At 48.8% G+C, this 27,345-nt stretch overlaps 2 protein-coding genes across 3 annotated transcripts in view; both read left to right on the forward strand.

The window, feature by feature from the left end:
- NWD1 (NACHT and WD repeat domain containing 1) overlaps nucleotides 1-9,235 on the forward strand; it is a 60,434-nt gene extending 51,199 nt beyond the window's left edge. For both annotated transcript variants that reach the window (XM_045853257.1, XM_045853256.1), the window contains exons 17-19: nucleotides 1,534-2,084; nucleotides 4,592-4,697; nucleotides 6,495-9,235. In XM_045853257.1, the coding sequence (XP_045709213.1) occupies nucleotides 1,534-2,084; nucleotides 4,592-4,697; nucleotides 6,495-6,796 (959 nt within the window). In that variant the 3' untranslated portion in view covers nucleotides 6,797-9,235. The remainder of the gene's footprint in view (nucleotides 1-1,533; nucleotides 2,085-4,591; nucleotides 4,698-6,494) is intronic.
- Nucleotides 9,236-14,636: 5,401 nt separating this feature from the next.
- SIN3B (SIN3 transcription regulator family member B) overlaps nucleotides 14,637-27,345 on the forward strand; it is a 35,389-nt gene continuing 22,680 nt past the window's right edge. Inside the window, exons 1-5 of the mRNA XM_045853136.1 lie at nucleotides 14,637-14,771; nucleotides 15,025-15,131; nucleotides 16,330-16,483; nucleotides 21,405-21,605; nucleotides 25,303-25,446. Coding sequence (XP_045709092.1) covers nucleotides 14,670-14,771; nucleotides 15,025-15,131; nucleotides 16,330-16,483; nucleotides 21,405-21,605; nucleotides 25,303-25,446 — 708 coding nt within the window. The 5' untranslated portion in view covers nucleotides 14,637-14,669. The remainder of the gene's footprint in view (nucleotides 14,772-15,024; nucleotides 15,132-16,329; nucleotides 16,484-21,404; nucleotides 21,606-25,302; nucleotides 25,447-27,345) is intronic.

Here is a 27,345-nt window from a genome sequence, read left to right on the forward strand (position 1 = left end):
TATTGCAGAAGCGTGGTCAAGTGTGTGGGTCAGCACTGCAGCCCTGGCTCCGCCCACTCGGGCAGCTGTAACAGAGTGCTCAAGCGCCAGCGAGGGCCGGGCAGCAGACGTTGGTTTCCCACAGCTCAGGAGTCTGGGAGTCCAAGATAAAGTGCCGGCTGACCCGGGACCTGATGAGGGGTCTCGTCCTGGTTTGCAGATTGCCCTCTTCTCGGTGTGTCCCCACATGGGAGAGAGCACAGGGAGGGCGTGCCCTCCTGTCCCCTCTTCTGGGGGCACTCAGCCTACCGTGGGCGCCACCCTCATGACCTCAGCACCTCCCTGTGGCCCCAGCTCCAATGCCGTCACATTGAGGGTTACGACTTCAACATATGAATTTGGGAGGGACACAGACATTCAGGCCATATCATCCCCATAACTCCAGTCAAACTGGAAGTGGCTGATAGAAAAGAGCATTTGGTTTTTGTAAATTTCTGGCATGGGCGATTGATAGCTGGTTGGCAGTCTCTGTTTCAGTCAGGGTTCCCCAGAAAGCAGGGCATGTGAGGGCGCTATGTGCATAAGTGGTGTACAGAGGGGCGCCCCCAGGAGAAGCCTGAGAGGGCATGAGGAGGCAGGCAGGGGCTGGGGGGCTCCGCCTGGTCCCACTGGGAGTTCCAGAGCATAAATTTCACCGAGTTTTCCCATCTCGCAGCAAGGAGGCCAGCCTTTTGCATTCCCTACCAGGCAGTCATCGGCTTGGTGCCATCCTCGGGGTGGGGTGGGCATAGCCCCCGAGCCTTTCCAGATGAGGGTTCCCTTCACAGCAGCAGTGGGCAGCCTTGGTACTGGGTGGACTGGACAGTGAGGGTCTGGTGTGTTACCAACAGTCTGTGACAATCCCCACTGGGCGAGTGGGGATATAGAAATTCCTGTTTGTGATAAAATAATACGAGAAAAGAAATTCATTCTCAAGTTCATGTATTCATTGATTTGACAGATGTTTGTTTAGTGCCAGACTCTGGGGGGAGGTGGGCTCAGCAAGACTAATTCTCAAGGTGCTTGCCTGCTGGTTGTGGTGCAAAGCGGAAGGCAAAGGAAGAGAATGTGGTGGTGGGGGGGGGGATGAGAGAGGAGCCTGCAACCTCCAGCCTCAGGCCAAACCCAGACGGACACTTTTGTTTATTTATTATCTGTGGCAATGTGGGGACTACGAAGGCCGGGTTCAATGGCTGTAACAGAAAGTGCAGTGTGCAAGGCAAGAGCATGTACTCTTCAGCCTTTACAGAAGTGTGGAAGGGAGACATTAGGGATGAGGTCCCAGAGGTGACTCGAGGGAGTGGAAGTCACTGGAGAGTGGTATGCAGGGCGGTGAGATGACGTTTCATTTTTATGACCTTGGGTGGGTCGGGGGTTGGGAAGCGGGGAAACTTGCAGTGGTCAAGTTGAAGCTTACGGATAATGAAAGCATTATCCATAATTGGAAAAATTGAAAAAACCGTGGAATAAGCATTCCTTTGATCCATTCTTGATGTGGTCTTCCCCCCATGGCAGGTGAAGAGCAAGACACCCTGGACACCTCCAATGAGGTCAGGTGTCTGGAGGTCGCCGAGCAGGCCAAGCTCCTTTTCACTGGCCTGGTTTCCGGAATTGTCCTGGTGTTCCCCCTGAATTCCAGGCAGGATGTGATGTGCATCCCCCCTCCAGAGGCCCGGAAAGCCGTCAACTGCATGGCCCTGAGTAAGGGCGAGGAGCACCTAGCCATTGCCTACGACAGCATTGTCCTGGTGTTTGACATCAACCCTGGGGACCCCTGTCCAGTCATTGATGGGCCAACCTACACCTTCTATACCCAGCTGCCTGTGACCATATCCAGTGTGGCTGTTCTGGCCGACTACCGTGTGATTTACGGGATGACCAACGGTGAACTCTTCCTTTACGAGTGTGTGAATTCCAAAGTGTTCCCTCTGGAGGCCCATGGGAGCTGGGTCACCTGCGTGGAGGTCAGCCACAAGGAGCAGCTGGCAGTCAGCGGGTCCGAGGAAGCCCTGCTGTGTCTCTGGGACCTGCAGGCCTGCAAGTGGAAATTTGAGATGAGTTACACGGTGTGTGGCCATGCTAGGTCCAGGCGTCAGAAAACTGATGGCAGGGGTCATTTATTAAGTGTACACGCCACCTGCCATTGACCAGGGTCAGGAGTAGGCTCAGAGAAGTGAGGCGCTCACCTCAAGAGCAGAGTTAAAGAGGGGGTGCTCAAAATCACAATGAATGCAAAGGATCCATGAAGAACAAAAATATCAACACTTAAAATCAAGATAGGCTCAGCCTGGCTGGTATGGCTCAGTGGACTGAGCACTAGCCTGTGAACCAAAGGGTAGCTGGTTCAATTCCCAGCCAGGGCACATGACTGGGTTGTGGTCCAGGTCAGGCCTCCAGTAGGGGGTGTGTGAGAGGCAACCACACATTGAGGTGTCTCTCCCTCTCTCCCTCCCTTCTCTCTAAAAAAATAAGTAAAGTCTTTTTAAAAATAAAATAAAATCAAGACAGGATCAAATCCTGCGCTGGCGTAGCCTCACCTCCCTCTCCTGAACCCTGACTCTGTCGCTCTCTCACTCGCCAGCTCTGACCTCATGGTCTACGCCAGGCTGCTGCTGCTCCCGTTTTGTTTCTTAGAGGTTAATTACTTTTTATTGTTAAATGATATTGTGAAGTCTATATCTACAGTTTAGTTAGGAAAAAATGCTTTGCATTTATAGCAAGGACACATTTATTTTAGTGGAATACAACAGACACAGACAAAAGACCAGATACACATTTAAAAAAAAAGAATACATTTTTTTAACTGGCCCTACTTTTGCTATTTTGGACCGTACCTTTCCTATTAGAAAGTTATTCTTACATACATATTAAGTCTGATTTATCCTCTCACATTTTTAAACATGAAATGCAGCTTCTCACATGTCTATTTCTATAAACAAAAGATTGAGAACAAAATGGGAAACAGTTTTAAAACAAAGCAAGTGAAAGTAGACTGCTGTTACCACACAGCAGAAAAGTTGAGTGAAACGTGCCCCAGTGTGGCTCATTTCCAAGTAGCACCTTTACTCAATGAGGCAAACTTTTCTGAGGCAGGAGTTTGTCTCTCGCTCCCTCCGCAGTGCCGGGCCTGGGCACATTTCTGGGAAATGGCTAAGTGAAAGAATGTCTACAAAATGTCTGAAAGCTCAATATCAGAATAGGGCTAATTCAAATCAAAACTGTGTGCTGAGCTAACCCTACACCTCCAGGCCTCCTTCTAGCCCTGAGGAAGCAGCAGAGACCAGGGCAGACACCAGCAGCCCTGCCCCTGGAGCCTCGTTCTGGTCAGGGAGACACTGTGAGCTCTGTGCGGGCAGTTTTTGTTTTGCTCATTGAAATTGCTCCTGTCCTTAGGGGAGCTCCGACATAGCCTCAGGACTCCATAAATGTCTGTGAAATAAAAATAAGGCAGCAAGTATGTGATGAGTTGGGGAATGACAGGTGTGTGGGGGAAAAATAGGGCAATGTCAAGGGAGCAGAGAGTAGCAAGGGCTGCTATTTGAGGTCAAATAAGTCCTGTGGAATAGCATTCTAGGCAGAAGGAACAGTAGCTGCAAAGGCTCTGAAGAGGGAACTGGTGACTCCTTTATATACAAAGTGTCTTGGAGTCCCCACTGCCCATCTCCAAGAGCTATTATAATTTTTCTATCAATATTATTAAGAACTACATTATATATTATATTGTATATGCATTATATAAAATATACATATTAAAATATTCTGTAATTTAACCCTCACAATGATCTTGTACCTTTGGGGTTATTATTCCAGTTTTTTAGATGGGGAATGAAGTCCATACCTTAGGTTGCAAGATGTGAAAATTGTTAATAAACACAGGGAGGTGATCTTGTACTAGGAGAACAGAGTATGAGTAGTTTCATCTTGAAAAGTCTTTGTCCCCCCTGACTTATGTACTTACTTTTATGAAGCCACTGTAAGCCTGGGATGTGAGGAATGTGTTGTCTTGTTGAGATGGGAAATGCCACTGCTGCAGTTAAATACCCCTGGCTTTCTGTCTTGTTTCTAAATGAACTTAGTTTTGGAATGACTTTAGAATCACAGAAAAGCTTAGATATACAGCCCATTTACTCACTCGGCTTCTCCTGATGTTAATGTCTCATATAACAAGAATGTGTTTGTGAAAACTGGGAGATTAACATGGGAACACTATTATTAACTGAATTTTCAACTTCATTGGGATTCCCTTTTTCTGCTCCAGGATCCCATATTGCATTTAGCACAGAGCTTTTAATTAAAGATGATGATATCTAATACCTGTACAACTGAGGTCACTCAAGAAGTAAACCCCAGAATTTCTTCTCTCCAGTGCCAAGTATCTCTAAAACCCTCGGCCCAGTCTTAGTGAAGGTGTGTTTTGACCCCGAAAACACTGATGCTGCCTGTCTCTCCGGGTTTTCCCTGATCCATCCCCCACAGGGTGCTCAACAGGCCTTGCTTCCTACACCCGCCCTCTGGGCTGGTCTCCTGTGTGTCTCTGCGTCTGAAGTCAAGACGACATTGTCTTTTTCAACAGAACACGTACTGCCGAGGAGTCCAATGTGCCTGCTTCTCCAAGGATGACAAGTATGTGTATGTGGGCTTGAGGGATCGCTCCATAATCGTCTGGAGTGTGCTGGATGGTGAGTCATTTTTTTCTCTTTTTTTAAGACTTTATTTATTTATTTTAGGGAGAGGGGAAGAAAGGGAGCAGGAGAGGGAGAGAAACATTGATGTGAGAGAGAAACATGGATTGGTTGCCTCTCATAAAGTTCTTGACTGGGGACCAAACCCACAGCCCAAGCGTGCGCCCTTGACCAGGAATTGAACTGGCAGTGTTTCACTTTGCAGGATGATACTCCAACCAACTGAGCTGCACTGGTCAGGGTGAGTCATTTTGATTTGAGAACAGGATCAAGCTTAGATCTGGAGAAAAAGGCCCTGTTCTGGGTCCTGGGCATCAGACGCCCTGCTCTGGCCTCCCCCAGCTGGCTCCCTCGTAGGCCTCTGCAGGCCAAGGGGACAGGCCCACCTGCAGCTACAGCTGCTCTTCTAGACCCACACTGGGTCCTTGGAAGTCCAGGACCCATGGGCCTGGAGCTCCCTTCAGGACCTACACAGACATCTTCCCCAGGCCCGTCCTTCTGAGGGTGGACTGTGCCTCCAGTGTGCATTCCTCTAGGTTCAGGGGGTGGCCATGAGTGCTGTGCATGAAGTCTGGATGTGTGAGGCCCTGTGAGTGTAGGATGGAGCTGAGTGTGGGAAGACAAGGGTGTCCAGCCACAAACAGCTAGGGGCTGGCTCTCCCACACCACTGTATTCCAACATGGAATTCTCAACTTAAACCTGACCTTCCAGGTGGTTCTAAAGGTATAGCCATTTATGTAGGAAGACAAAATATATTTTGTTTGATAGTTTATTAGCTGGATTTGCAACATGTAGATATCGTGTCTTATAGGATGTGGGCATTGATTCATTCTCTTGCCCCAAGTCTCATAAAAGTTAGGGGCAGCCTGTTTAAGACCACTTTGAAAACCCCACACCTCTTGGTGTGTTTAATATTACACTAAGGGCATATTAACAAGAGTTGACACTTCCTGTGTACTGAGTGCTGTCACCGAGCCATTTAATTCTCTCAATAGTCATCCCCATCTTACAGAGCAAAAACGGAGGCTCTGAGAATGGGTGGCTTGCCAGGGTCACATGGTGAGTAACTGGTAAGCTGTGGTTTGGAGCTGGTCTGCCTGGTCCCCTTGCTCACCTCTGTCACTCTCCTACACTGTTTCCTATGGACAGTGGCTGGGGGGTAAGTGCCATTGCCATTTAACAAATGAAGAAGCTGAAGTTTGGAGAGGTTAAAGGAATTTCCCAAAGTCACAAAGCAAGTAAGTGGCTGAATGAATATCAGGTAGACTCAAATACATTGTAATAGAATACACTGTAATCAAACACATTGTAATAGAATACATTGCAATCCAATGCATGCAGTGCAATACATCGTAACTGTAGTCTAATACATCATAATCTATTACACTGTAGCAAAGATGCCCGGCAGAATGTCACAGATGGCTCAAAAACTGAGGTCTGTGGAATGTGGCCTTAAAAGCCCATCCGGGGCAGGTTCACAACTTCCCTGTCACTCCTCCTTCAATAATAATAATATTATTTACTGAGCTCACTCTGGGCTGAAATTTATATTAAGCACCCAACATGATGATATCTTTAAACCTTCAGAATTCCCCTCGGCACATAGATTCAGTTATCATTCACATATTGCAGATGAAGCAAGAGGGACTCTGAGAGGTCGGATGTCATGCCTGACCCAGTAAAGGGCATCTCAGAGATTTGATCCCATGTAGCTAACTCTTAATTGTGTGAGATTGTCCATCTCTGTGGCCCTGGTTTTCTCATTTGTGCTGCCTGACCTCCACCCCCCACAGGCACCCTACTGGCCATCCAGTTTGTCCATGCCGTAGTGAACAGAATCATCCCAACCTCCAATGGCTTCATTGCCCCCACCAGGCATGGCTATCTCCTCCGTGAACGATTCCAGTGCCCTTCATCCAGAGCTTCACAGCAGGACTCGCTCCAGAACTTCAAGAAGGCAGTGTGGATGGTTAAGTCAAGGCGGAGGGAAGAGCTGGCTGCTGCTGAAGGAGCACCGCAGGACTCGGGGTTAGGGAATGCCCAGGGAAATGAATGCAAAGCAAACAAACGCTCACAAGTCTGCCTGATAGTGTAGAACTGCCTGTGGGGGAATGCAGTTCCAGGAGCTTCTCCTATTCAATCCAGTTGAAGTGAAGAGAATTATGTGTTGGTGTCTATCTGGACCCAAGGCCTCAGATCATGTGACCCAGACCTTGCTTCTTACCATCTTTCCATTCCTCTCTCTTCCCTGTGGGCTCCATTTGCAGACCTACCAACCCTAACTTAGCACTATGGCAGCTGTTTTGGTAGAAAAGAGAGCTTCCCTTTCCCAACAGTTTGAACTAACTTCCTGGCTTCAATTCTATTGGTCCCAGTTGGCTCATATGCTCATCTCAGAACCAATCAATTGTCTGGGAGAATGTAGCTCTGATAAGCCAGTCTGACTCAGTGACTTAATTGCCCACCAGGGCTCTCAGTCCACCCAACTCTGTGGACTGAGATTGGGAGAAGCTATTCCCAGGAGAGAAACTGGGGTGCTGGTACCAGGCAAAGCGGGGATGGGTAGATGTGAAACTGACCAAACCACAGACGTGGACCACAAAGCTTTACGGTTTATAAAGCACCAGGTGCTATGGTCTGATCCTTATCACAGCCCATACTTCAGGGAGGGCAGGAGTTTCTGCGTCCACTTTACAGACGGGTAAGTGAGCCTTGCAGAGGTCGCTGTGACTTGCTCGAGGTCACAGCCCTAGGTGCAAGAGCTCTGAGCAACCAGAACAAGCAGCCATTTGGTTTCAATTGCTCTTGGACCACCTCTTCTTCGATTTTAATCTCATGAGCACAGCTATCCAGGCCACAGGTAGCACACTCAAATGCCCCAAGGGGCCGGTGAGAAGTGTACATGGCACTCGTGCCCCCGGGGGGCAGAAGTCAAGAGTGATGGAGACGATGGGAACACGGAGGACGCTCGCTCTGCCTGGGATGGGCATGGGCACCTCGGCTCCACCCTGGACTCTCCATGAGGAAGGCAGCCCACCTTCGCCAGAGCTTTCTGTGGTCATCAGCAAAGCCAGAAATCTAGACTTTTAGGCAAAATGTTTTCATTTTTAAAAGTTGGTGATTGGCTCAAATTTACATCTCCAGGCACATTCAGCCCGTGTGTCTCCAGCTCGTGAGCTGACTTCGGGGCCCAAGCTGGTGTTAAACGATAAACCTGTCAGAGTTCTTCCATCTCCTTGGCTGCCAAGCTTCAAGGATGAAGAGGCCTTTTTTTTTTAATCTTAAGAAATGGAGGCTCTTGCAAGCAGATGGAAAGAGCTGTCAACATCTCCCTGATGTGCTTTGGACCATCTCCGCCATGTGCAAGTTCAACAGTGCAACTGTTTCCATTGAAGCTACGCAGATCTTGCTCCTTTGCTCGCAGGCTTCTCAAAGCCCCACTTGCTTCTGGGACTCTTGTTGTAACAACAGGAGAGTCCAAATCTCCAAGGTGCTAGTCCTCCTCCCTTCTGTGATATTCATAGTTTCAGAAAAAGTAACCTGAGAAGAACAGAAGCTTCCGAGCTGCATGTGATCCTACTGACTATCTTACTCAGTCATTTCCCAAACCCAGGTTTTGAGGAAGGCTTTGGTGGTTCTGCGTACAGCATCACACTCTGCTAGAAAATGTTTTAAACTGCAAGTATAAAACGCATGTTCAGGCGTGTTGGGCAGCAGGTTTTAAGGTGCTGGAGATAACTGACTTAGGATTTTCCTGCCATCTCCACTTACCTTAGATTGCCAGGGAGCCCCTGAAAAAAAGTTACTCTTTGCCACCAGTTCCTGTCAGTTAGGGAACAAAGTGGGTGTTGTGACAAAGTACAATTTCTGGTTTAAAATGTGTGTATCCATCTCAACAGTCTCGTTGAGAATCAATTGCTTTGTGGGCAAATACTACAGTGAACATAGGAAAGGAGTTTTTGCTAATAAAATGCTCCTCCAAACTGTTGCCTACATCAGAGGCTTTGCAGAGTTTTCACTTGAGAGAGAGTTTGGTTGCTCTGCACTTCCAGTAAGCCCTGTGCTTGGAGGCATGACTCCCCTGAGGTCTCCCAGCCGTGGAGGAACCAGGATGAGGATGTGGTTGTCAAAATCCTCATCTTGTTCTCTTTTTTAAAAATTTATTGATTTAGTGGGAGAGGAAGGGAGAGAGAGAGAGAGAGGATGACAGAGAAACATCGATCTGTCATTCTGCTCACTGATGCATTCAGCGGTTGCTTCTCATATGAGCCCTGACTGAGGACCAAACCCGCAACCATGGCATATCAGGATGATGCTCTAACCAAACTGAGCTACCCCACCAGGGCCTCACTTTGCTCTCTTATGCTCAGTAGCACCATGTATGCCCTCATGCAAACAGGGACACTTTTTTTAAATTGTATTTTTTTTCATTACCGTGTATCCCCCTTATCTGCCCTCCCCTACAATCACCACACTGTTGTCCCTGTCCATGAGTCCTTTTTCCTTTTTTTGCTTGATCTCCCCACACCCTAACCCCACCCCCAGAGCTGTCAGCCTGCTCTCCATCTATGAGTCTGTCTCTATTTTCCTTGTTAGTTCAGTTTGTTCATCAGATTCCACATATGAGTGAAATCATATGGTACTTGTCTTTCTCTGACTGTCTTATTTTACTTAGCATAATGTTCTCCAGGTCTGTCCATGCTGGGGGACACTTTTTAAGAGTAAAATGGAATGTTTTTAACAATCACTCCCAGACCACTGAAACAAACTGGATTGTCCGAGGACTATGGAAACCTACAGCCCCTCTAGCTGTAGCAAGAATTAATTTGTTAAATTCTAGAGACTTTTTAAAAACTGAGATATAAGTGACACATATTAGTTTCAGGTATACAACATATGATTCATTATATGTGTATATTGCAAAGTGATCACTACAATACATCTAGTTAATAGCCATCCCCACACAGTTACAGTTACTTTTATTCATTCTTTCTTTCTTTCTTTTTTGTTTGGTTTTCGGTTGCTACTTCATCTCGCTTTTGGTTTGTTTGGCTCACTGAGGTATAACCAACATATAACATTACATTAGTTTCAGGTGTACAACATAGCGATTCGTTATTTGTATATATTATAAAATATAATCACTATAATAAGTCCAGTTAACACCTATTACCACACAAAGTCACAAAATATTTTTCTCGTGATGAGAAATTTTAAGATGTATTCTCTCAACAACTTGCAAATATGCAGCGCAGCATCCTTGACTGTGGTCGCTGTGTCAGACATTGTGACCCAGGACCTTGCAACCCAGGCCATACCACCTACCTGGGCGCTCACGACCACCTTGACCGTCTCGCCTGCCCTCATCTCTCCGCTTCTGGCAACCGCCACTCTGTTCTCTGTGTCTATGAGTTTCTTATTTTTTGAATTTCTTTTAAAGTTTATTTTAAAAGTCTGAAGACTGTTTACCTACCTTAACATTCAAACTCACAGCAGAGCTGCTGTGTGTGCACAGTGGCCACTCGCAGACTCGGTAGTGGTGGCAGTGCCCTTGGCCTCCATTGTCTGCTGAACGGGTTCTAGGAGAGGGCCGGGACTGGGGTGAGGAGAGACACAGCATTCAAGGTGGCACCAAACAGCACGACAATCAAGATAAATAATGTTTTATTATCATGTTTTTAAAAATCAAAATGAATAAAAATGCATAATGAACAAAATATCAGCATTTTAAATAAAGATGGAATTTGACCCTTTTCTCGCACAGACTCGCCTCACTCTCCTCACCCTCACTCTAGCCCTGGTGACGTCAAGACACAGGACAGTCCCTTAGGAGGCAGGTCACTCTCCCACACAACCACACACACCTATGAACACTGATAATCGTTATTTAATATCTTTTCATAGGCATCCCTAATTTTCCTTATTAGCCCCCAAACCTCTTCTATAGCTGTTCCTTTCCAATTGGGACCCAATCAAGATGAGTTCATGCATTGTATTTAGTTATTTTGTTTCTCTAGTCTCTTATATTCTAGAGCTGGCCTCAGCAAACCACAGCCTGCGAGCCTGCATCTGTTTTTGTAAATAAAGTTTTATCAAAACATGGCCACATGCATCATTTACATATTGCCTGTGGTACCTTACATGCTACAGTGACAGAGAATGTATGACCCAAAGCTGAAAATATTTGCCATCTGCCCCTTTACAGAAAAGTGTGCCAGGCCTGGTCTTAAGGCTCAATTAGATTCAGGGTAAACATTTTAAAAACAGACTTTATCTTTTATAGAACTTTTAGGGTCACAACAAAATAGATTGGAAGGTACAGAGATTTCCCATATGCCCCTGCCCCCATACATGCATAATTTCCCCCACCAGAGTGCTACATTTGTGACAATTGATGAACCTACACTGACACATCGACACATCATTGTCACAGGGTATACATTTTTTAAAAAGATTTTAGACTGGCCTGCAACCCAGGCATGTGCCCTGACTGGGAATCAAACCAGCAATCCTTTGGTTCACAGGCCTGCGCTCAATCCACTAAGCTACACCAGCCAGGACAGGGTATGCTTTTTCGACAAGGCTACTTCATAGGAGTATTATTAGTTACCTATTGCTGTATAACAAATTACCACAAGCTTGGTATCTGAAAATAATAGCCATTTATTATCTCACAGTTTCGAGGGACAGGAATCTGGGTGCCTGTGGCTGGCTGAGTTCTCTGTGCAGGGTGTCACAAGGTGCCAGCTGGGCTGGGAGCTCACTGAGAGGCCCAGAGCCCTTTTCCATGCTCATTCAGGTTGTTGGCAGAATTGAGCTCCTCACAGAGCCTAGAGGCTGCCGCTCTCCCTAGGCAGTTCACTAAAAGGTTGGCTCCTCCTTCAAGGCCAGCAAGATCGCATCTGTTTGCTGCTTCAAGACTCTGACCTCTAGACTGTCTCTTAAAGGGTGCCCCTATGAGGTCAGGACCACCCAGAAGAGTCTCGCTTCTGATGAACTCACCATAAAGTCCCATCAACTCATTTGGGACCTTAAAGACACTTCCAAAATCTTTTCATCTTTATCATGTGACATAACCTAATCTCAGGAGTGACAGGCATTGCACTCCCAGGTCCCACTCACACTCCTCGGAGGATTAGACAGGGTGCATGCACGAGAGTTGAGAATCTCCATGTCCATCTTGGAATTCTGCCACAACACTTGATTCTGGACTTGAGAGACTTTGGTCATCAAGTTTGCCATCTGGGGAGACAGATTGAAACAGGATCTTTTGATCTTGCCTTCTTAACCCCACCAAAAGACTATCCAACAAAAGACCTGCTTAAGAATCTCCCCTTAATGTTAAATTTGACAAACAGTAAGGGAATTTGTGTTCCAAAACTGGTCCATCTAAACCCTCAAGTCTAAGGTTTTCAATTTCATCTGTGTAGATGAAAATGGTAAAGGAAAAAATTACCTTAGAAATTTTTTATGCTTTAAGAAAATGAGAATGACAAGATGTATGTGTACCATTGTCCACATTCTGACACAGGCATGTAGCCATACACGTACAGATTCAGGAACAGCATGGGAGACAGGAAATATTGTGTGACCATTATGGGAAAATACCTCCTACCACCCAAGCACTTAACCCCGCCCAGCAGAGGTTGAGGAAGGCTTCTTGGAGGAGGTAGCATTCTAGCTGAGTTCTGAAGGATGCATTCACAGACACACACCCTAAGGTGGAATTGGTCTGTGGTTGGTTGCCCATTCTCCAAATGAGCGAGGGCTTCCTCTGACCATATGAAATCTATGAAAAGAATGGAAAGCTAAAAGTAATCCTTAAAATTTGAATAGAACCACACTCCTTGGAGGCAGGGGGTATTGTATGAGGACTCTGTCGGTGTGTCAGAAGCATACATATGCTGTTGATTCTCCAGGACAGCGACTAGTAAGTTGTCAGGCATGGGTGTGAAAAGGACTGTCCAGACATCTGGTGGTCTCAGTCTGTCTTAGCTGCGTGTTTCTACAGGAGTGCGCTGAAACCGTGCAGAGTTCCTTTCTGGGCTGGGGGCCATGTTTCTGGAACCCTCACCCGACTTCTACCCAGCACCATATTCACTCTGTTTTACCTTCTAAGTATCACTCCCGTTCCCCCACCCCCACAACTTTCACTGCTCCCATCCTAGTCTAAGCCACCATCATCCTTTGCCTAAAGGATGAAACAGCCTCCCTGCACTCACCTCTGGATCCCCTCCAATCACTTCCCTGCAGAGCAGCCAGAGCAGTGTGCTTCCAAATTCAAAGCTGCTCAAGCACCTCCTTGCATAAAACCCATGTGTAATTTCCACCAGAGTGAAATGCCAAGACCAAAGTTCCTAACTCATCCCACCAGCTGCCATAGGAGGGAGCTCGGCTGCTTGAAGAGGCCACCTGTAGGTGCTCCTGACAGCAGCCCCAACATGAGTCTCAGCCTACAGCCAGCAGCAACTGACAGGTGGGTAAACCTTTAGAGGATTCCAGCTTCAGCCTCCCAGCTCCCCACCTGACCACCAAGGGGCCACGGATGAGCTATTTCTGCCAAGCCTGCCCAAATAGCATATTGGAGAACAAAGTAAATTTTGTTGTCATCAAAGTCTCTAACTCTTGGGGTGGTTTGGTAAACAGTCACAGTAACAGGAACATAGTAACTGTTACATTTGTACCTTTTTTTGAAGTATCTATTATAGTTGAAACTTGACATTCATGTGTGTGTGTAATTATTTGATTCCCATTCTTCTTGAAAAGCTAAAAGCTCTAGGAGGGCAAAAGCCTTGTCAGTTTTGTTCACTATTCTATTCCTGACACCTAGCACAGTGCCTGGTAAATGATGCATTCATTGCCAATGTATTCTCAGCCTCCCAGTACCTGTTCATGTAGAACAAGAGATGTCATTTGGTCATTGATTATACGCTCATTCATTTCATAAATGCTCACTGATGTGGCTCTGTGTCAGGAAATTGTGATGAAGCACAGCAGAGGAGGGGTCACTTTGATTGTGTTTTGAAGGACGCATAGGATGCATAGGTGGGTAATGAAGAGATGAAACAGAGCTTCTGGCAAGAGAAATGGAATGTGCCAGCGTATGTGGCCAGGAAGCAGCCAAGCTAGGCACGAATTGACAGGAGACTCTACCCAGATAGAGGGTGGGTAGAAAATTCTGCAAGAAAAGGTTCATAAGGGCCAGGTTCTGATGGCCTTCAATACTGCGTGTAGATGCTTAGATTTCATCTCACAAAAAGAAAAAAAAAAAAACACGGAAGACTTTGGAGGTTTGGAAGCAGCTGTGGATGATCCCAGTTCTCGATAGCACCAGGGTGGGGAAAACTGGTTACACGGCTACTGAACTGGTCCAGTGGGGAAGTGATGAGGTCAGGACTAGGGAAGTAAAGATGGGAGGAGAGGGACAAAAATTCACCACATAGGGCCCTGTGTTAGGCTGCGGTGCCACATTGTCACATCAGCCCTAGAAAGCAGGGTTCCACCAACATTTTTTTAGTAAATATATCAGGCTCTGCTGACCTTAGGATGTCTCACCAACCCACCCTGCTGCTGTAGCACAAAGGAACCAGAGATGATGGTTCAAGCGTGCACATGCATGTGTTCCAATAAAACTTTATTTTACAGAAACAAAAATTTGAATTTCAGAATTTTCAAGTGTCACAAAAGTCTTCTCTTTTGGACATCTTCCAACTTTTACAAAATGTAAAAACCATTCAGAACTTGCTTGTATAGTCGGGCAAAAGGCGGCAGGGCTTGGTTTACCCACCAGTGCTGTAAATGCTATTACTTAGTACTGCGTATCAATTTTAGGGGTAAGCGCTGACAGCAAAGCCCGCACGAAGCCCCGCCCTCTCTGACATCATCAGGCCGCGCCCCCAGGCGGAGCCGGCGCATGCGCGTCCTGCCCGCGGGCGGGGGCGGGGCAGGCCAGGGTTCCGATTTCCAACATGGCGCACGCTGGCGGCGGAGGCGGCCCCGCGGGCCGGGGGCTGAGCGGCGCCCGTTGGGGTCGCTCGGGGTCTGCGGGTCACGAGAAGCTGCCAGTGCATGTGAGTGGCGCCCTAGCCCTCCCTCGGAGACCCCGTCATCCGGCCCCCACAGACCTGCGCCCCCAACCCGTGCCCCGCCCGGCCCCACCTCTGGCTCTCCTTCGTGGGGCTCCGAACCTTAGACCACTGACCTCTCACTTAGGGCCCCTCGGATGGCGTTCCGTCTCTGTCCCAGCCAGAGACCCTCGTCCCCAGTTCCCTCCGCTGACCTGGCTCATCGGGATCTTACCCCTCCCCCTCCCCCTTCCCGTAGGTGGAGGACGCCCTCACCTACCTGGACCAGGTGAAAATCCGCTTTGGCAGCGACCCTGCCACTTACAACGGCTTCCTGGAGATTATGAAGGAGTTCAAAAGCCAAAGGTACCCGTGGGGCCCCTCTCCACCCCGGGGGTCCGCCATCGGGCTGAGCAACGTGGGAGCCCCCAGCTGGGTGACCTTGCACAGGTCGTCGAAGCTCTGGGATCCTCGGTTCCTTTAAAAAACGAGAGTGGAGAGTCCCCTCGTTGTGGAACTGTTAAGGGAATTCCTGGAAGGAAGGGCAGGTGTGGGGATGAGGCAGTCAGAACAGCAACGTCTTTCTTCAAAATTTTGATTTTTAAATGAAATTTGTTTATCTGGGACTCTCTAAAATTAATTTTTAAAGCACTGCATTAAAATGTTGTTATTCTTGATTGTTGAATGTCTTGGCGTCCTCTCTCCCTTAAATCTTGTCCCTAGGGTGAGTTCCTCACCCCGGCCTAATCCCAGGCCTCCTAGGAAGTTATGTCCACAAAATCCTTGGTAAGGACCCTGCAATTTTAGAAGGCATTTAAAACACATTAGTTGTTTTTTCAGTCATAGAATAAAGAGGGTTAGACATCCATAGAGGACCCTGCAATCATTCTCTTGTGTGAAAGGAGGCTCACTGAGGCCTATTCGACAGAGTCAGGACTAGAACTTGGGTCCTCTGACACTTAGATTCTTGACTGTTACATCCCCGCCCTGCTGCTTCTCCCTCTGAGGAAGTACGTCAGGGCTGGACTGGTTTCTTTCTACAAGCACTACGCTGAGGCATTGGCCTTGACTGCAACCATGATGGAGACCCCATCCCTCCCCTTGAATTCTTAAGCAGTTCCCATGCTTGTAGGGCCTTTAGTATTTATGCATTGTAATCAGTTGCTGGGATCAACTGCTGTGTCATTGTTGATCCCTAATTCATATCAAATGAGGGAATTTATCTCACCTCATCATTTAGAAGACTTTGACCTCCTGCCACGTCTTGAAGTCCAGGACTTGCAGTTGCTCTCCTGACAGCCTTAGCACTGAGTACATGTGCTTGGGGTGATTGGGGGAGCTGTGCCACGTGACCGTTCTGGGGTGCCCACCAGGGGCACAGGGAGCTCAGGCCTGGCTGCTCTGGAAGTAGATCACTGTCGGTAGAATCACCCCAGTCACATTTTTGGGTGTTTTGCTGTCAGTGAGAAGCCAGTTACATGGCACTGTCACGGGAGCCTGGAATAGATTTCACTTTGAATTTGTTTGCGGACACACTTTTGCCCATTCACGTTCTTTATTCCAGCATCGATACTCCTGGAGTCATCCGACGAGTCTCACAGCTCTTCCACGAACACCCTGACCTCATCGTTGGATTCAACGCTTTCCTTCCCCTTGGGTACAGAATCGACATTCCCAAGAATGGCAAGTTAAACATACAGTCGCCTCTGTCCAGCCAGGTATGCTGCTGCAGTGGTTTGCATGATCTTGGCCTTCACACAGCCGGCATCGGTTCTCAGGGACTTAGGTCAGACAGTGTGACTCGAATATTGCATTGCAGGAAAGCCGATGACAGATTGGTCTTTCCTGGATGTGCTACTCTCTCCTAGCACAAAAGGGAATAGATCAAAACACCTATATCAGCCTCTGCTTCCCAAATCAATCCATTGGGAGGATTTAAAACAAGAGTGGATGTGTGTGTGTGCATGTGAGGAAGGCATTCTCCTGACACAGTTTATGTCCAGTCAAAATAACTGCATCTCAGTTAACTAAGGTCTTGGCCTGAGGCCTTATTTCCCTGTGAGCCTGCCAGGCAGGCCTCACTGGTACTCGGGCATGTGGTCGCTGTGACCACCCTTGATGCCACCCACAAAATGAAGCAGTTGGGATGTGGGTGTGATTGGCCATTTTTATAATTGCCAGCAGGGTCATTAGCTCAGCTCAGGCTTGTGGCTTTGGTGTCTTCTCTCTTGGTGACAACTGGCTGCTTCCTCTATCTGCAATGCAGAGGCCTCTTTGAGCTTTACTTTTATAAGGTTATTATTGTTTTCCTCTACCCTGACCCTGTTACCATTTAAGGTGTAGTGTTTTGCTGAGGGAGGTGGATGTCCAGAGCATTGGAGGGTATTTAGTAGTGTCCCTGACTCAACCCACTAGGCCTTCACCACACATTGTCAAGTATCTCCTGGGAGAGAGTTGCCCCGATGAGAACTGCTGGTCTGAGCGAACCCACTCTTTCAAACTCCTCCATCTCTGCCACAGGGGTTTTAGGGGGGAAGGTAAAAATCTGCCGCAGGAAGCATTTTGCAGGTTTCTCCTCTGCGGAATGAGTGTCCTCTCTAATGAGGGTGTCAGATTGGGAAGGAAAACAGTGAGAGACGCCTACACAAGGCAAGCTCCACGTCCAGTGAGTTGTTTTATTAAAGCCAAGGGGTGCATCTCAGTTTGAAAAAGAAACATGGAAGCCTGTGGCTGCTGAATTCCAAAGAGCTTCCATTTTATGTTTCTGAATGAAGCCCCAGGATCCAGACAGGGGGCTAGTGCCTCCAGACCATAAAAGCCTTGGCAGGATTAACCTTTGAAACAGTGACAGCTGGGGGATGAAGCCAAGCTCATTGTCAACAGAGTGCACAGAGCGCTTAGTGAGTCCAAAGCACCCTGTGAACACGGAGTATCATTCCCATCACTTGCTGAGAAAGAGCAAGAATTGTGTTTCCTGTGTGGATGTGGCCTTTCTCAGTCCCTGGCTGTGGGAGTCACTCTGCTCTGGGCTAGGTCTCCATGGGAACTGTACCATGGTGCCTCTGCTGTTCTACACACTCCAGGGAGGGTTCTTGTAGAGATAACAGACCAGACCAGTCTGGTCTTCCCTGGCTTGCCGAGGCAGTAAAGGCCCATATTAACTTGAGGAAAGGTGGCAGAGAACTTAGTGAAGAGCCACTCAGCAGGGCTTAGTGAACTTAGTGAACAGCCACTCAGCAGAGCTTAGTCTTGCTTCTTCTGAAAGAAGCCACATCCAGGTTCCGCTCCCTCAGCTGGAGGGTGCATTTGGGAACACTGGTCCGCTCCACTTCAGTCAGTGCTGAGGACCAGCAGGGTTTCCAGCCGGCTTCTCAGCAGTCCTCAGTGTCAGGCACAAACAAGGTGTCTTCCTGGCTTCCCGGAGTCCTTTGAGAGGACAAAGCAGCTGGATATCTTCCCAGAGCTCCTCGTATGCCAGTGCTCTGGTGATGTTTTTTAAAATTGGTTTGTCTAGCCTTGCTGTTTGAAGTTCAGCTTGGTTCTTTTCATTTTTCACCTCGTCATGAATCCTGTCAACTGCAGACAAGGAGGGAGTAGCTCCTAGATGCTGAGGAAGAGAAGTAAGGGCGTTCTGGCCTACAGGGAGCCCTTCATGCAGGGTTTCCCAGCCTTGGCACCATTGCCATTGGGGCTGGGTTGTTCTGTCTCTTGGGGCCTCCTTTGCACTGCAAGGCACTGAACAGCACCTCTGCTCCACCCACCTGATTCCAGTAGCACTTCCTCCTCCACTGTGACAACTTAGAAATGTCTCCAGACCTTGCCAAGTGTTCCCTGTGGGGCAGAATCAACTCAGCTGGAGAACATCATTCTGAAGGGGAAGACTGGCAGACATGTGCTGTGACAAGGGAAGCATGGCCAAAAGGAGGCCCAGAGGACCACGAGTGGAAGAACGTGTCCTTACTGGGGCCGCAGCTTCCATAGTCGGCACCATTTTGGATCTGGTCATCTGGGCCTTGTTACCTCACCTGTGCAGAGAGAACCCCAGTGTCATCCTCTGTGTCACTCTCATACCACACCTTTTTGTAGCAAAACCAGAAAGTAAACATTCTGCTGTTTCTTATAGATTTACCTTCCTGGGAAAACCAGGAGTCCTCCAGGTCAGACAGGACCCTCATCTGTCTTGGTCCTGACTGTGTCCCCCCTTCAGCACACGCTGTCAGGCATGTGTGGGCAGGGGAAGACACTGGATGTTGGTAGATCCCTTCAAGGGCAGACCCTGCCTTCTGGGAGCTGACCTTTTTATGCTTACCTGGGGCAACAGCCAGCTTGGGCAGGGATAAAAAGACAAACCTTTAGTGCAGCTTGTAAGATAAACGGCCCCATTGCGTTCAAAGGGAGGCCTGCTGTCCACGCTCTGAGTAGGGTCGTCTGGAAGTTCAGTCAATTCCCAGTAGGTTGTGTCTGCCCAGGTCACCCACAGAGTGAGTGCAGACCGTCTCTCCTGTGTGTCAGGCCCTGGAGTTTACTGGAAGTCCCAGCTCTTGGGGTGCCTGCTCAGTCGAGGTGGGAAATCCTGAGATTCAGACGGACAGAAGTGAAATGTGTGAGGGAGTTCGGCACTGCAAGCAAAAGGTGGCTGGGACAGGGCTTGAGGATGGCAGCGGGAGCTGTGCCTGGGGTGGGGGAGCAGGTGTCTTCCTGGTGGTAGGGTAGAGGCCTGAGGTAGGAATGGGGGATTGTGTTTGAGAAATAGCCAGGAAGCCAGTGGGGCTGGGACACGAAGTGTAGAGGGTGTGATAGAGAGCCAGGAGCGTGGGAAGTTGGTGGACAGTTCTGGAAAGGCCACTTTGGCTGCCTTGCCAACCGTAGACTGAGGTGCAGAGGAGACCTGGGAGGCCAGACGGTGGGAAAAGAGAGGGAAAGAAACATGGACTGGTTGCCCCTTGCATGCAACCCAGGCATGTGCCCTGACCTGGAATCAAGCTGGTGACCTTTTGGTTCGCAGGCTGATGCTCAGTCCACTGAGCCACACCAGCCAGGGCCTGTATAACCTTTTGTGTGTGGCTTCCTTCACTCAGCCTGATGTTTTCAAGGTTCGTTAAAGTTATATTAGAGCGTCCATGAATCAGAGCTTCATTCCTTTTTACGACTGAATAACATGCCCCCGTATGGATGGTCCGCATTTAGTTCATCCGTTCTTCAGCTGATGGACACTTTGGTGGTTTCCATCTATTGGTGATTTTGACTAGTAAGTGCCACTTTGAACATGAGTGTTCAAGGAATTCCTTCTAGAACACCCCATGAGAGGACACCACAAGAAGGCGGCCATCTACAAGCCCAGGGGCCTAAGGAGAAACCAAGCTCCAGAACTTCCAGCCTCTATAACTGTGAGGAATAAGTTTCTGTTGCTGAAGCCACCCAGTCTGTGGCATTTTCTTGTGGCAGCCTAAGCAGACAAGGACACCCACCCAGGTGACGGCCAGTGTGCCTTGCAGTCCCCATCTTACTGGAGCCCTGCGGGCGGCGGGCAGCACAGGTGGGGTGCTTGGGCTCCTGGGCAGTGGGAACAGCAGACTCAGTTTGTTCCTTCACTGTCTGATCGTTCCCTGGCAGCGGAGGAAGTTGCCCTGTCCCAAGCTCTGTTTCGGGCGGTGCTGTGGATACAGCTGTGAACAGAGCAGAACCTCTGTCTCCGTGGTGTTTGCCGCCTGGCCAGGGTGGACAGACAACAAAATAAGTACAGCGTGTTGCAATGCGCGTACAACAAAAACAGCAAGAGAGTGCTGGGAAACAGGGTCATTTTAGTTTGGCACAGGATGGTTCTGGAAAACTGCTTGAGAAATAGCCCCTGTTTGCTGGAGATCTGCAGGATGCCCAGGGTCACTCCTGATGGCCCAGCTACTGTCAGAGGCAGGTGGAGGCTGTCATCAGAACCATGTGCAAAATGCCAGTTTAGAAACATACCACCTGGAGGAGTGGGGCATGACGCGCCAAGAATCAGGAGTCTGAGTGCAGAGGGGAGATATGTGTGTATCTGTTTTTCCATCTGGATTGATGGAAAAGCATGCAAATGCAGGGCATGGTCGATGACTGGGCAAAGCCCGCTCTTCTCTCAGATGACTGGCCCGAGGCTTAGCACCAGAAGTCCCGCAGCCCGGGCAGCCTGGACAGTGAGCCTCCTGTACCCCTAAGTCCCTGGTGAGAGCAGGTGCTTCTGCAGTTGAAAACAGTTCTTGCTGAAATGGGCTGGCAAAAAGTGTGGGAAGTCTTCTCTTACAAAGAGGCCAAAACTTCTCTCCAGAAAGGATTAAACAATCCACATTTTGTATATTTCTCACAAATGCTAATTTTTCAAATTGCAGAGTGTTCCTCAACCCTTTGTGCGCTCTGACCCGGTAGGGAAGGATCAGGTGGAGGCGAGCATGTGAGACTTGCCCAGGAGGAGCAGTCTGCATGCTTGTGGGGCCCCTGTCTGCACCCCTCCCTCCAGACCCCCAGAAGGAACCTTTTCCTGTGTCCCAATAGAGCACTCGGCTCTGTGCCGGGTTCTGCCTGTTATACAGACAGTGGCCTGGCCTGGCATTTGTCACAGTGTCCTGGTGTCCAGCTGCTGGTAACTCACTGTCATGTTGTTGTCAGGAGAATTCACACAACCACAGCGACTGTGCTGAGAATTTCAAACAACAGCTGCTGTACAAGGAGGACAAGCCCCAGGTGCCCCTGGAGTCAGATTCTGTGGAGTTCAACAACGCCATCAGCTATGTGAACAAGATTAAGACCCGCTTCCTGGACCACCCTGAGATCTACAGGTCATTCCTAGAGATACTGCATACGTACCAGGTAGGAGGTCCCACTTCTCTGTGGCTATTCCTAGCATCATCCCATGTTGGGTGCATTAGAAGCATTTTCTTGTCTGAATTATGGAATTCTGTAAAAATCTGGCTTTTTTACTGTGGTAAAATACAGATACTATAAAACTTAGCCTTTTAACCATTTTAAGTGTTCAGTTCAGTGGCAGTAAGCACATTCACACTGTTGTGCAGCCACCGCCGCCATCCATCTGCGGAACGCCTTTCATCTTGTAAAACTGACACTCTGTCCCTGTTAAACACTAATACCCCTCCCCCATCCCCTGCCACCCATCATTCTACTCTCTGTCTCTGTGGATTTGTGGACTCCTCTGAGGACCTCATGTAAGTGGGATCCTGCAGTGTTTGTCCTTTTGTGACTGGCTTCTCTCACCAGCACCTGCGGTGGCAGGTGTCAGAATTTTCTTTTTAAGGTTGAGTACTATTCCATTGTGTGGATGGACCACACTCTGTCCAGTCATCTGCTGAGGGACATTTTGGCTGCTGTGAACACGGGTGTACAAATACCTGTTGGAGTTCTGTGTAGTTTTTACTTTAATTTACTCCTTGAGGCAGCTCTGCACCCAAGGAAACGTACATCAGAGGGATTTAAAGAGAACCTGAGGGGATACTCTTTTAATTAAAAGATGACTTCGTTATTGTTTAGACCACGCAGCTTCCTTTGTTTCTGCTGATTATAGCTGGACCCTGTGCAGGTGCTGGAGTGACAGAGATGAAAGGTCGCTGCTGCCCTGGAGTGCAGTCTAGAGGTGGGAGAAACTTAGAGGTGCTTGGGTTGGGAACGAAGGAAACTGCAAAGAAGGACATCAGGATTAATGGTTGTCCTCTGTGTGGGGGTCAGATAGAAGGTATTCAGGTTAAATCTTGACAAATGGGTCAGAACCATTAGGTGCACAAGTACAGATAAAGGGTGGGCTCTTGGTGTTGGGGACAGCCTGTGCAAAGGCCCAGGGGTCAGAAGGGGACATGTCGGGAAGTGCAAGCAGGCCAGTGCTGAGGGACCTCTCTATCATACAAGGAATTTGGACATCATCCTCTTCCAGACGTGGGGTTTCCTTTTATTTTTCTGAGCAGTGGAACCTAACTTTTAGAAATGAAACCTTCTGCACAACCTTGATAAGTGAGGTAAAGAAGTGGAATTCCCTTTGGCCAAAAGTGTAGGGTCAGATTGATGGAGTTTACTTCCTGTAAACCCAGGGGAGCTGTTGTGACACAACAGACTTTTGCCATCAGTGGTGCTGGCAGAAGTGCATGGTCCCATCAGACTCACGTCTAGACTGTACGTAGTAGTGCGTGTGCTGTGGTGAGGGCTTGCTTGTCACAGGGGGGCGATTGCAGTGGCAGCTGTGAACATTCGATGGGGCCAGGGCTGGGGGTGACGATGTTTGGCATGGCAGGAGCTTGTGGGTCCTTCACAGACCACGGGGTCATTACAGCTTAAGGGCTGGGAGGTGTCTGTTCTGTTGGTGGCAATGGAGAGGCAAAGAAGTTAGACATTTATCCACGGTCATTATCCAAAGTCATGTGCGTGGGCCACAGATTCCTTCAGAGAAGACTCACTGGGTAAGGTGCAGCTCCGCGTCCCCCAACCAGAGCCACTGGGAGCTGGTGGGAAACACAGGTGCCTGGGCCTCCCCTGGGTTGTGACTCCTCAGGTCTTGCCCAGCATCTGCATTTCAAACAAGCCCCCTAATGGCCTGGACCTCAGGCCAGCCGTTTCTTCAAGAGTAGCTAAAAGTGAATTTTTGTGTGAATTGTTCTGATTTTAGAACATTGGTTTAGGTTTTTAAAAAGACGTTGTCAGGCCAAAAGCCAGCAACGCTGGGTAAATCTGCCCACATGTTACAGGATTTCGATCTCTGTTGGGCTTTTGGTTCAGACCTTAGCCCTGCCCCCTCAGAGCCCTTTCCCTCACGCCACTGAGCCTCAGGTCCTAATCTGTCAAATGGCCGTAAGACTGGTGGTGCTGCTCCTGCATCAAATGCGGTTGACTGAGGTCATCGTCTCACACAGTGCTTGCCTTGGGTCATCTGTGGGGAGCCGGTCTCCATTGCCCAACTTCATGAATGTGTCCCTTGTGTACGTGGGTGAGCACAGCCAGTTCTGCCTCAGTGGAACACAGGAGATTCCTAAAAGTGACCCTGCTCTGAAAATTCACACCAGCCACAGGGCTTATGGGAAAACGGTCAGAGCACGCTACTGGGAAACTGTGTTAGCGAAACATTTAAAAAAGGCACCTACTGAAAATGGCAGTGCCATAGAACACATTAAATGGCTAAGAATGACATGAATATTGCCACACTCCTGGCACTTGACATTGGAAAGACCTGAGGTTCACCCTTGGGTGGAAAAGGTTGAAGCCTGTGGGTCACTGGGAAGTGCCGGGAGGAGGTTTCCTGAAATGGGTGTTGTAACTTCCTGTGGGGACAGTGGGTTGCTCCTAACAGATGTTGGGGGGAGGGGTATATTCCCACACTACTCCGTCAGCTCTGCGATTTTTCTGCCCTCACCCACATAAGCAATCACAGACTCTGCACTGCACTCTCTTGATGCCTTAGCGTGCATGTCAAGCTCAAACAAACGTGTTCAAAATAAGCATTGGAACAGAACTGTCTCCATGGGAACATCCCCAGAAAGTGTGTCCCTGAGTCAGGGTGTGCACCTGTCACGTGGTTGTAGATAGCGCCGTCTTTCCCTGCTCCAGGTGGCACCAGTCTTCCTTTCCACTTCATGATTCCCACGTCCTCGTCGGAAAGCCGGTCCTTTCCATCTTTGTCGGTCTCATGAGCAAAGTAGCGCTGTTTGATCGTTGTTCCATTGTAGAGAGGTGGCACCCTCTCTAAACTGAGTGGTCTTCGCCCATTTTTTCTTTGGATTTCAAGTGTCCCGGTGACTTTGGTGGGGGCGGGGCTGGGGGAGGCAGTTATTTTTCCCCCTCATAAATATGTGCTATGGGTACGGGATTGAAAACTAGCCTCCCTTGGGGTGCAGCAGACCAGGAGGAGGGAGGCCATTGGCTCATTCCCCTTTGTGGCCCTGGAAGGGGTGTGCAGAGCAGGAAAGTCCTGCGCCCTGGGAGGGCCCCGGCCTCTGACGCCTCTTGCTCGGTCACATTTCCAGGTGTAAAGCTTACAGAGACTTATTTCTAATGTACATCTTGAGTTCTGCCTGTGCTTCCTGCCTTCCAGACCCAGGTCCCCTCTGGTCTTCATCTTGTCACTTTGAGCACTGGGTCAGGCCATCATCTTTTGTCAACCCTCAGGTCTTAGTGACTTGGCGAACCATTTCATTGGCCCAGAAGTGGCGTCCCTTCCTCTTTACCCTCCTCCCTTTGAGGCCCAGCGCCATCGTCACACCCCCCTGCCTGGCAGTACATGCTCCCTTGCCCTTGAGAGGGCTGGGACCACTGCTTCCATGACCGGACCCCTGCCCGCCTCCCCTCACACTCCCAGCATGGACCCCATCCAAGGCCAGGGTGCTCAGGCTACGCTGTGGAATAAGGTCCAGACAAGGGAACCTGGCACAGGGCACCCCAAGGTGGCAGGCCGGGCCCCTCTCTCGCAATAGCTGTCCTTCCATGTCATCCACAATGAGATGCTTGAGTGTCACAGCCTTGGTACCTGGTTCCGTGGCTAACAGCTCATTTTCCCTTTCCTCACAATTGGCAGAAGGAGCAGCTAAGCACGAAGGGCCGGCCCTTCCGAGGCATGTCTGAAGAGGAGGTGTTCACCGAGGTGGCAAACCTCTTTCGGGGCCAGGAGGACCTGCTGTCAGAGTTTGGGCAGTTCCTGCCTGAAGCCAAGCGGTCCCTGGTAAGTGAGAGCACCCACCCAGCCTGGGTGCCACCTTCTCATCCAGAACCCCATGCCTCACTGCAGCCCCAGAGCCAGGCCAAGCTTGTGTGAGCCCCAGGACATGCTGGGTTCCCCCAGGAGCCACACAAGATACAGACACCCAGGAGGCCCCAGTGCAGGTTCTACCTCCACATCAAGCTGGAGCAGATACTGAAGAGGCTTTCTCAGTATGGACAGTGCCAGATGGTGAGGGCTGTTTTGGGAGGTGGAGACGAGGGGAGGGGACCTTGTATTCCTCCTGACCTGCAGCCCAGGACCACAGAGCCCCCTGCCTTGTAACCAGGGCCCTATGGGCAGGTGTAGGTGGGGGCGGGCTGAGTCTTGGCAGTGACTGAAGGGCAGAGAGCTGAGGAGGGACCTGGGACAGGGACTGTGAGGGTGCAGACTGTATTGTTGGTCTTTCTCCCCACCCCCCCCCCTTGTGGCCTGAGGTTTGCTGGACTACACTTCTCATTCCCTCCTTTTCTTTTCCATGAACATGAGGCTTTTCTTTTTTAATTGAAGAAAAATTATATTTTATGTTATTTTTAAAGATTTTATTTATTTTTTGGCAGAGGGGAAAGGAGGGAGAAAGAGGGAGAAAAACAACAATGTGTGGTTGCCTCTCACGTGCCCCCTACTGGGGACCTGGCCCGCAACCCAGGCCTGTGCACTGACTGGGAATGGAATTAGCAACACTTTGGTTCGCAGGCTGGCACTCAGTCCACTGAGCCACACCAGACAGGACAGAATTTTAAAGCATACAATGTAGTGGCATTTAATGCATTTACATGTTGTGCAAGCACTGCCTTTGTCTAGTTCTGGAACATTCCCAGTACCGCAAAAGGAGACCCCATTCCCATTACAGTCACTCCCCATGCCCCTCCCCCTGCCCCTGACATCCACCAGTCTGCTTTCTGTCTATGGATTTGCCTGTTCTGGACCTTCCATATAAATGGGATCATACAACATGTGGCCTTTCATGTCTGGCTTTTCTCCCTGAGCATATTTTCAAGGTCCGTCCACACTACACTGTAGGTTGGTGTGTCACTCCCTTTCATGGCTGAGTGATGGTCCATTGTGTGGATGGACCACGTTCTGTTTCTGCATGAGTAGACATTTGAGTGATTTTTGCTTTTTGGCAGTTGTGAGTACTGCCGATGTGCGCATGTGTGTACAAGGATCTGTTTGAGTTCTTGTTTTCACTTCCTGGGGGTCTGTACCTGAGATTGGAATTACTGAGTCATGTTGTCACTCTGTGTTCAGGTTTTTGAGGAACTTCCAGACTGTTTTCCAAAGCAGCTGCGCCATTTTGTGCTCTCACCAGCAGTTTCTCCCCACCACTGACACTTGGTGTTTTCCTCTTTTTAAAAGATTATGTCTTTCATGGTTGCTGTGAAGTGGTATCTCATTGTGGTTTTGATTCATATTTCCCTGATGGCTAGTGATACTGAACATTTTTTCACGTAATTAGTGGCCATTTGTATACCTTCTTTAGGGAAATGTGCATTCGAGTCCTTCGTCCGTATTTTAGTTTGTCTCTTGGTTGTTGATGTGGCTCATGCTTTCTTTTTATATCAAGTCTCTAAGAATCCATTGCCAAATCTTTTACACTCAGGAAGGTTTCTCCCTATGTTTCCTGATAGTTGTATAGTTTTAGCTATTATGTTTAGGTTATTGATCCCTTTTGCGTTAGTATTTGTATATGGTGTGAGGTAAGGGTCCCACTTCATTCTTTTGCATGTGGAGATCCAGTCACCCTGGCATCATTTGTTGAAGAAGCTCTTTTGTTCCCGTAAGTGGTCTTGGCACCCTTGTTGAGAACCAGTTGGCCATGGTTGTATGAGCTTATTTCTGGACTCTCCGTTTCTAATCCAT

Source organism: Phyllostomus hastatus, unplaced genomic scaffold (genome assembly GCF_019186645.2).
Source record: "Phyllostomus hastatus isolate PE091 unplaced genomic scaffold, TTU_PhHast_1.1 phas_contig_98, whole genome shotgun sequence".
NCBI lineage: Eukaryota > Metazoa > Chordata > Mammalia > Chiroptera > Phyllostomidae > Phyllostomus > Phyllostomus hastatus.